Consider the following 9,377-nt stretch of genomic DNA (forward strand, 5'->3'; position numbering starts at 1 on the left):
CTATGGCTGCTACAAAGATTTTTTTAATCTCGAACACCCCTCCCCCAAAGGGGGGGTGGGGGGTGAAGTAAGCACCTATTAAAGCTATTTCCACTATTGTACAAAATCCGATTGAGACAGTCCATATGTAAAAATGAACCATCTCACCCAGGACTTTATTTAGTAATCTTCTTCCAGTTGACGGCCACATAGGAACTTATCCTAAATGGTGCTTTTAGGAAGATTAAGAACACATCTCACTTATACTTACTCAGAACACCTCTGTTGATCATGTCAAATACTCTTCCAGGTGTTCCTACAACAATCTGGCAACCCATCTCCAACCGTCTCATATCCTCACGCAAGTTGGTTCCGCCAATGCATGCATGGCAAGAGATGTTCATATAATCTCCAAGAGCCAACACTACTTTCTGAATCTGCAAGCAAGAAATCACATCATTAACAATTAGTTCTGCTGAAACATTTCTCAAAACAATCTAGACACTGAGCCTTACAATATCAAAATTTTTATACTATCAATTACAATTACCTAGAGTGCCTCACTACCTTTTTCTGAAGCTTACATACCACTACTTCCCATAGCAAGGTGGTTTGGCAAGGTAGAAATATGTTACCTCTTTCATTCTTATCCCGCCTAATTAAACATAACTTGTGTATATTTTCACCAGTCAACATTACAAGTATGGAAGTGGAGTATGTTGGGGATGGAATGGCTGGGAGTGGTTTTTATGCATTTATGTTTTGGCTACCTCCCTTCCAAGGGAGGAAAATAGCCTTCGGTATATTGTATGTAACATTATGACCAAAGACCTGATCACTTTGTTCATCCCATCAACTTGCTTCTTTCTTGGTCTATCCCTTTCCCTCACTCTAGGCACCACTGACTCATCAATCAAGGATATCTACTATTCTCTACAATCATGTATCACAATCACAATCATGCACGCAAACAACACAACATACACTCTATAAAGGATTTGTGGGAAAACCCAGTTTCGGCTGTGGCCTTCCTTGGGGAGACGGGACTGCTCGGACAGACAGTCTAGGGAACGACGACAACAACAACAACTATTCTCTACATTAACACCATGAACAACCACCCTTAGATTGCCATATTCTTTCTTCAAATCCCATCTGTACCTATTCATACATCATATTTCATATCACGGCCTTCAAAAGCATCTCATAATACAGTATCCAAAATGTTATCATTTTTAACCCCAAAATGATTAAATAAAAACTAAAAACTGCTATATCACTTACTTGTTGAGCCAATTCCCTGGTAGGTGCCAAGATCAATGACTGGATATCTGACGACTTTGGATTGATCCTTTGGAGAATGGAGACTGAGAATGTGGCAGTCTTGCCAGTACCAGACTGGGCCTGGGCAATGCAATCGTGCCCCTGAATACAAGGAAGGATGGCACGTTGCTGGATGGCTGAGGGCTTTTCAAAACCATAGGCATAGATACCTCTCAACAGGGACTCGTCCAAGTCCATGTCATCAAAACTGTGAGCAAGCTGATAAAATATTTTATTAGTATCCCAAAATAAATTACCTCAAATTTAATATAATGTACTTTCAAGTATCCATTTCTAGCTAAAATAGTAAAGGAAAAAATTCAACAAAATAAAATGTACACTTTCACTTCAATATCCAACACTGACACAAGTTCATTTACATGACAATCACGTTAACCTATCTCCAGGTTTACCTTGCCATTCCAAGTGGACTCGATGATTCCATCGACGTCCATACCGGCGGGGCCATCATACTCCTTCTGACTGCTGTTGGGGCCACTACCCCAGTCTTCATCTCTGAGTTTCAAAATTAAATATACAGTATTACAAAATGGGTGAGAAAGCAGTAAAGAAATATATGGAATGTAAAGTAAGGGAATAGTGATTTTGAGAGGAGACAAGTCAGGGGAGAGGTGCTGGGGGAGGGGGAGGGAGAGGTGGGCTGGGGTGAGAGAAGTGTGCCAGGGGTGAGAGAAATGTGCCAGGGGAGAGAAATGTGCCAGGGGAGAGAAATGTGCCGGGGGAGAGAAGTGTGCGGGGGGGGGGGGGGTGAGTGTGCCGGGGGGGGGGTGAGTGTGCCGGGGGGGGTGAGTGTGCCGGGGGGGGGGGGAGTGTGCCGGGGGGGGTGAGTGTGCCGGGGTGTGTGAGTGTGCCGGGGTGTGTGAGTGTGCCGGGGGGATGAGAAGTGTGCCGGGGGGTGAGAAGTGTGCCAGGGGGTGAGAAGTGTGTGCCGGGGGGAGAAGTGTGCGGGGGGAAGTGTGCCGGGGGGGGGAGAAGTGTGCCGGGTGGGAAGTGTGCGGGGGAGAAGTGTGCGGGTGGGGGGGAGAAGTGTGCGGGGGGAAGTGTGCCGGGTGGGGGGGAGAAGTGTGCCGGGTGGGGGGGAGAAGTGTGCCGGGTGGGGGGAGAAGTGTGCCGGGTGGGGGGAGAAGTGTGCCGGGTGGGGGGGAGAAGTGTGCCGGGTGGGGGGGAGAAGTGTGCCGGGTGGGGGGGAGAAGTGTGCCGGGTGGGGGGGAGAAGTGTGCCGGGTGGGGGGAGAAGTGTGCCGGGGGGGGGGAGAGGTGTGCCCGGGGGGGTGGAGCAGTGTGCCGGGTGGGGGGGAGAAGTGTGCCGGGTGGGGGGGGGGAGAAGTGTGCCGGATGGGAGAAGTGTGCCGGGGGGAGAAGTGTGCCGGGGGGGAGAAGTGTGCCAGGGGGGAAGTGTGCCAGGGGGGGGAGATGTGTGCCAGGGGGGAGATGTGTGCCAGGGGGGGAGATGTGTGCCAGGGGGGGAGATGTGTGCCAGGGGGGGGAGATGTGTGCCAGGGGGGGGAGATGTGTGCCAGGGGGGGAGATGTGTGCCAGGGGGGGAGATGTGTGCCAGGGGGGGAGATGTGTGCCAGGGGGGGAGATGTGTGCCAGGGGGGGGGTGTGTGCCAGGGGGGGGAGATGTGTGCCAGGGGGGGGAGATGTGTGCCAGGGGGGGAGATGTGTGCCAGGGGGGGAGATGTGTGCCAGGGGGGGGGAGATGTGTGCCAGGGGGGGAAGTGTCAGGGGAGAAACATGTGTCAGGGGAGAAACATATGTCAGGGGAGAAACATGTGTCAGGGGAGAAAAGTGTGTCAGGGGAGAAAAGTGTGCCGAGGGAGAAAAGTGTGCCGGGTGAGAAAAGCGTGCCGGGTGAGAAAAGCGTGCCGGGTGAGAAAAGCGTGCCGGGTGAGAAAAGCGTGCTGAGGGAGAAAAGTGTGCTGAAAAAGGGGGGGGGGGTGAAGAGGGTGAAGTGTGCTGGGCAAGGTGGGTGAAGTGTGCTGGGCAAATAGGGTGAAGTGTGCTGGACGAGGGGGTGAAGGAGGGTGAAGTGTGCTGGACGAGGGGGTGAAGGAGGGTGAAGTGTGCTGGGCGAGGGGGTGAAGGAGGGTGAAGTGTGCTGGGCGAGGGGGGTGAAAGTGGGTGAATGGTCCTGGGCGAGGGGGGTGAAGGAGGGTGAAGTGTGCTGGGCGAGGGGGGTGAATGAGGGTGAAGTGTGCTGGGCGAGGGGGGTGAATGAGGGTGAAGTGTGCTGGGCGAGGGTGAATGAGGGTGAAGTGTGCTGGGCGAGGGGGGTGAAGGTGGGTGAAGTGTGCTGGGCGAGGGGGGTGAAGGGAGGTGAAGTGTGCTGGGCGAGGGGGGTAAAGGGGATGAAGTGTGCTGGGCAAGGGGGGTGAAGTGTGCTGGACAAGGGGGTGAAGTGTGCTGGGCAAGGGGGGTGAAGTGTGCTGGGCAAGGGGGGTGAAGTGTGCTGGGCAAGGGGGGTTAAGTGTGCTGGGCAAGGGGGGTGAAGTGTGCTGGGCATGGGGGGTGCAGTGTGCTGGGCAAGGGGGGTGAAGTGTGCTGGGCAAGGGGGGTGAAGTGTGCTGGGCAAGGGGGGTGAAGTGTGCTGGGCAAGGGGGGTGAAGTGTGCTGGGCAAGGGGGGTGAAGTGTGCTGGGCAAGGGGGGTGAAGTGTGCTGGGCAAGGGGGGTGAAGTGTGCTGGGCAAGGGGGGTGAAGTGTGCTGGGCAAGGGGGGTGAAGTGTGCTGGGCAAGGGGGGTGAAGTGTGCTGGACAAGGGGGGTGAAGTGTGCTGGACAAGGGGGGTGAAGTGTGCTGGGCAAGGGGGGTGAAGTGTGCTGGACAAGGGGGGTGAAGTGTGCTGGACAAGGGGGATGAAGTGTGCTGGGTAAGGGGGGTGAAGTGTGGGGGAGGGAAGTGTGCCGGGGGTGTGTTCTAGGGTGTTTGTGTAGTGTGGGGGGAAGAGGCGCGTGTGGGGGGGAAGAGGCGCGTGTGGGGGGGAAGAGGCGCGTGTGAGGGGGAGAGAGGCGCGTGTGAGGGGGAGAGAGGCGCGCGTGAGGGGGAGAGAGGCGCGTGTTGTGAGGGGAGAGAGGCGCGTGTGAGGGGGAGAGAGGCGCGTGGGAGGGGAGAGAGGCGAGTGTGAGGGGAGAGAGGCGAGTGTGAGGGGGAGAGAGAGAGAGGCGCGCGTGAGGGGGAGAGAGGCGCGTGTTGTGAGGGGAGAGAGGCGCGTGTGAGGGGGAGAGAGGCGCGTGTGAGGGGGAGAGAGGCGCGTGTGAGGGGGAGAGAGGCGCGCGTGAGGGGGAGAGAGGCGCGCGTGAGGGGGAGAGAGGCGCGTGTGAGGGGGAGAGAGGCGCGTGTGAGGGGGAGAGAGGCGCGTGTGAGGGGGAGAGAGGCGCGTGTGAGGGGGAGAGAGGCGCGTGTGAGGGGGAGAGGCGCGTGTGAGGGGGAGAGAGGCGCGTGTGAGGGGGAGAGAGGCGCGTGTGAGGGGGAGAGAGGCGCGTGTGAGGTGGAGAGGGCAGGGTAAGACGGAGAGACGTCGGGCAGGGTAAGAGGGAGAGACGTCGGGCAGGGTAAGAGGGAGAGACGTCGGGCAGGGTAAGAGGGAGAGACGTCGGGCAGGGTAAGAGGGAGAGACGTCGGGCAGGGTAAGAGGGAGAGACGTCGGGCAGGGTAAGAGGGAGAGACGTCGGGCAGGGTAAGAGGGAGAGACGTCGGGCAGGGTAAGAGGGAGAGACGTCGGGCAGGGTAAGAGGGAGAGACGTCGGGCAGGGTAAGGGGGGAGGAGACGTCGGGCAGGGTAAGGGGGGAGGAGACGTCGGGCAGGGTAAGAGGGGAGGAGACGTCGGGCAGGGTAAGAGGGGAGGAGACGTCGGGCAGGGTAAGAGGGGAGGAGACGTCGGGCAGGGTAAGAGGGGAGGAGACGTCGGGCAGGGTAAGAGGGGAGGAGACGTCGGGCAGGGTAAGAGGGGAGGAGACGTCGGGCAGGGTAAGAGGGGAGGAGACGTCGGGCAGGGTAAGAGGGGAGGAGACGTCGGGCAGGGTAAGAGGGGAGGAGACGTCGGGCAGGGTAAGAGGGGAGGAGACGTCGGGCAGGGTAAGAGGGGAGGAGACGTCGGGCAGGGTAAGAGAGGAGGAGACGTCGGGCAGGGTAAGAGAGGAGGAGACGTCGGGCAGGGTAAGAGGGGAGGAGACGTCGGGCAGGGTAAGAGGGGAGGAGACGTCGGGCAGGGTAAGAGGGGAGGAGACGTCGGGCAGGGTAAGAGGGGAGACACGTCGGGCAGGGGAGGGGGAAGAGACGTTGGGCTGAGGGAGAGACGGAAGACAGAAGAATGTTGTATATATATGTTTACTAGCCAATTTCATAGCAGCTCAAGTACCATACAAGGAAAAATCCAGGGTCTTCCATTCAATATTTTACAAACTTTCAGACTATGCCTTAGATCTTGTCTTAGTAACTGGGAAGTTTTGCAGTTTTTATTGTTCATTAGACCTAAATCTAACTCCATTCTTTGGTCAAAACTTGAATAATCAACCTCTAATATCTTTGGGCAACTTCGGTGTCACCCTTACAATGTGGAAATCAAAATCCATCCCAGCTATCTATTCTATACTAATTTCCCTTCTGCCAAACACACCCACATGCACAAACTATTTCTAATTAAATAAAATGGGACCATCAGACAAGCTCTAGATAGAGTTGAATCCTGACAGACTAGCCATGTTCAGGTCATCATCCCGCACTACATCAACAATAAAATGGATTAAACTAGTCTTGATCCACACCATCCTGACAAATGATCACTTCACCATGCACTGAAATGTAAACAATACTGGCAGCATCAGAATAATTCTTTGTATCTAAAAACCAATCCGAAAGCTGCAGGATGCCCTGCCCATAGGGCATAGGCTTTCTCTAAACAAGAAGGCCAACTATCTGATTAGGTGGGGTTCAATGTATGGTGAATTGTCCACAAGTAGCTTACACATGTTGGAATGGCTGTGGTTGTGCATTTCAGCTGAACCTGTGTTATATCAGTGTTATTAGCTGAACTTTTATTTTGTAGCTAGTAACCATCAAGCCCATCCTCAGAGAGAATATCATGCTAAAGAAGTGATCATGTCAACAAAGTGGTGTCAGAATATAGTGACTTAGGAAACAAATCAGAAAGGAGGGATAGCAGATCAAAGTAATCTGCATTCTTCTTGAGTAGAGATTAATCATCACAGTTACTGCAGGACTTGTCTGATGGGTGTCACTAGTCCCTTAAGTATTAACTACTAACTTATGCAGTCAATATCCATACAGGAGGTTTAGCTTCACTAGAAATCCAGTGTTAGGAATGAAAACAGTGGTATCCCACCTTTGGTGTCTGCCATAGGTTTGGCTACTGGCAACCAACATTACAAAAATTTTCCTCAATCCAATTTATGCATCAGCAACCCAATCTACTACTATGCACATTGGCTATGTACTGTACATTATCTATATTCACTAGACTTATTTTTAAAACCCTGTCATGTGGATCAAATTAGTCTTTATATACAAACACCCAAAGACCATTTCCCCCTACAGCAGTGGTTCTTAAGCTGGGGTACCTGTACCCAAGAGGGGTACAAGACACGATAGCTAGTGCAATGGTACTGTACTGTATATTTACCATGAGAAAGAATAATGTGCATTCATTGTATTCTACTAATTGACATTTCTAATTTGAAATAAAAAAGTTTCTTTGTTCAGTAATTGAATATATCTAATCACTTCTAAGTAATGTTTGCATCACTAATACTTTTCATATGTTTGCATTGTATTTAGATTGGATGGGGGTACGAGAATTTTTTTTTGGGACGATCAAGGGGTACCAAGGGCACTGAAAAAAGGTTAAGAACCACTGCCCTACAAGAAGGATGACCAATATATTTCTATCTATATACCAAGGGCTTCTTCCCCATATAAGGGAGGTAGCCAGTCAGAGGCACGCATCCACTCCCACCCACAACCCTTGTTTCCCTCTTATGTTATCTTGGATGACAGGTCATCCCTGTCTCCTGCCCAATGCCCGGGTCATAAGCAATGCAATTAGACAGCTTATCAACATCAGGACCATTTCTCTTGCACAGCAACCCACCCCTCCCCTCGTGTTAAAAAGAAAGAAAGACTGGGAGAAATCCCTTCAAGCTGTCAAAACATCTTTACATAATTCTCCACTCAACCCTACCCCCATGCCTTCTCCCTTTCTTAAATTTCTAAATCAACAGATTTCCTCATCCCATTCTCTCACCAAAATTCAATTCATTCTACTATTACAATGATTCCACTAACATTTCAGCACTTGTCACTCCTCATTTACAAGGATCCTATGCCCTGCATCTCCATCTCTTTGAACACTCCTTTATACCTTTGATCTACCAATTTCAATGAAGCAAAATCTCTCGGAAGAGGAAGAGGTAAAAAGAGAAGAAAAAAAAAAAAAAAAAAGGGGGGGGGAAGAGGAGGAAGAAGAGATTATGCATGAAAAAGAAGAGGAAGAAGAGAAAGATTATGCAGGAAAAAGAGGAAGACATAGAAGAATAAAGAAAAAAGATAAGGAAGGATAGGGAAAGGAGGAAGAGGAAGATGAAGATGTAAAAGTTCTTGAACTAAATCTTCAGCAAATTATATTGGTTATGTCTGCTCATTTGCTCTACTGTTTGTCTGGTGTCCCTTGTTGACTTTCATACATTCGACCCAGCTCTGGCAATCTGCCATTTAAAAGCATGACAATTTTAATTTTTTGTATTTGTATTTAAACAGGAGCTTTCTTGCCGAATCCTCCCAGCATTTGTTGGCTAATGTTTAAAAGCAATGCGCTTCTGGTGTGACCCTCTGAATCCATCCGAGTTTAGTTGCATTTCTCCCTGCTACTAATTTCACCATAATTTTGATATAGTGGACACAATGAAATTGGTCGGTATGATGCAAGGTTGTCAAAAGGTTTCTTTAGATTTAATATGGTTATTACGAGATTTTTCCAGACAGCTGGAATTTTATTGTGCAACCTGGAATGGTTTATATTATGGCTTTTATTGCCAATGAACCAGGTTGTTTAAACTTGCGCAACTATTATAGCATACATAAAAATTGGGTAAATTCAATAGACAATGAGCATGGTCTACAAATGAAAGTACCAGCCCACCAGGATCTCTTCTACAGATTAAATTGAAGACAAGATTTGATGATGAGCAGTAGAAATATGTTTTTCAAACATTATCTCGGACAGCTACAGAGTATGTGGTAGACACAGGCAGATGGGGTGGATAGACACTAGCAGGAAGGGGAGGATAGACACTAGCAGGAGGGGGAGGGCAGACACTAGCAGGAGGGGGAGGGCAGACACTAGCAGGAAGGGGAGGGCAGACACTAGCAGGAAGGGGAGGGCAGACACTAGCAGGAAGGGGAGGGCAGACAATAGCCGGACGGGGAGGCCAGACACTAGCAGGAAGGGGAGGGCAGACACTAGCAGGAAGGGGAGGGCAGACACTAGCAGGAAGGGGAGGGCAGACACTAGCAGGAAGGGGAGGGCAGACACTAGCAGGAAGGGGAGGGCAGACACTAGCAGGAAGGGGAGGGCAGACACTAGCAGGAAGGGGGGGGGGGGGCAGACACTAGCAGGAAGGGGGGGGGCAGACACTAGCAGGAAGGGGGGGGGCAGACACTAGCAGGAAGGGGAGGGCAGACACAGGCAGGCAGGGGAGGGCAGACACAGGCAGGCGAGGTACGGTAGACACTGGCGGGTGAGGGAGGGTAGACACAGGTGGGTGAGGGAGGGTAGACATAGGTGGGTGAGGGAGGGTAGACATAGGTGGGTGAGGGAGGGTAGACATAGGTGGGTGAGGGAGGGTAGACATAGGTGGGTGAGGGAGGGTAGACACAGGTGGGTGAGGGAGGGTAGACACAGGTGGGTGAGGGAGGGTAGACAGGTGGGTGAGGGAGGGTAGACATAGGTGGGTGAGGGAGGGTAGACACAGGTGGGTGAGGGAGGGTAGACACAGGTGGGTGAGGGAGGGTAGACACAGGTGGGTGAGGGAGGGTAGAC

General features: G+C 51.8%; 1 protein-coding gene across 4 annotated transcripts in view; it reads right to left on the reverse strand.

Annotated features, from left to right (window-relative positions):
• Positions 1 to 9,377, reverse strand: part of LOC143032882 (eukaryotic initiation factor 4A-I-like) — a 62,671-nt gene that overhangs the window by 16,839 nt on the left and 36,455 nt on the right. For all 4 annotated transcript variants that reach the window (XM_076198089.1, XM_076198088.1, XM_076198090.1 and 1 more), the window contains 3 exons: positions 1,716 to 1,818; positions 1,264 to 1,521; positions 251 to 416 (listed from right to left, as the gene is read on the reverse strand). In XM_076198089.1, coding sequence (XP_076054204.1) covers positions 251 to 416; positions 1,264 to 1,521; positions 1,716 to 1,818 — 527 coding nt within the window. The remainder of the gene's footprint in view (positions 1 to 250; positions 417 to 1,263; positions 1,522 to 1,715; positions 1,819 to 9,377) is intronic.

This window comes from Oratosquilla oratoria, chromosome 14 (assembly GCF_046742065.1).
Source record: "Oratosquilla oratoria isolate Oo_2021 chromosome 14, ASM4674206v1, whole genome shotgun sequence".
Lineage (NCBI taxonomy): Eukaryota > Metazoa > Arthropoda > Malacostraca > Stomatopoda > Squillidae > Oratosquilla > Oratosquilla oratoria.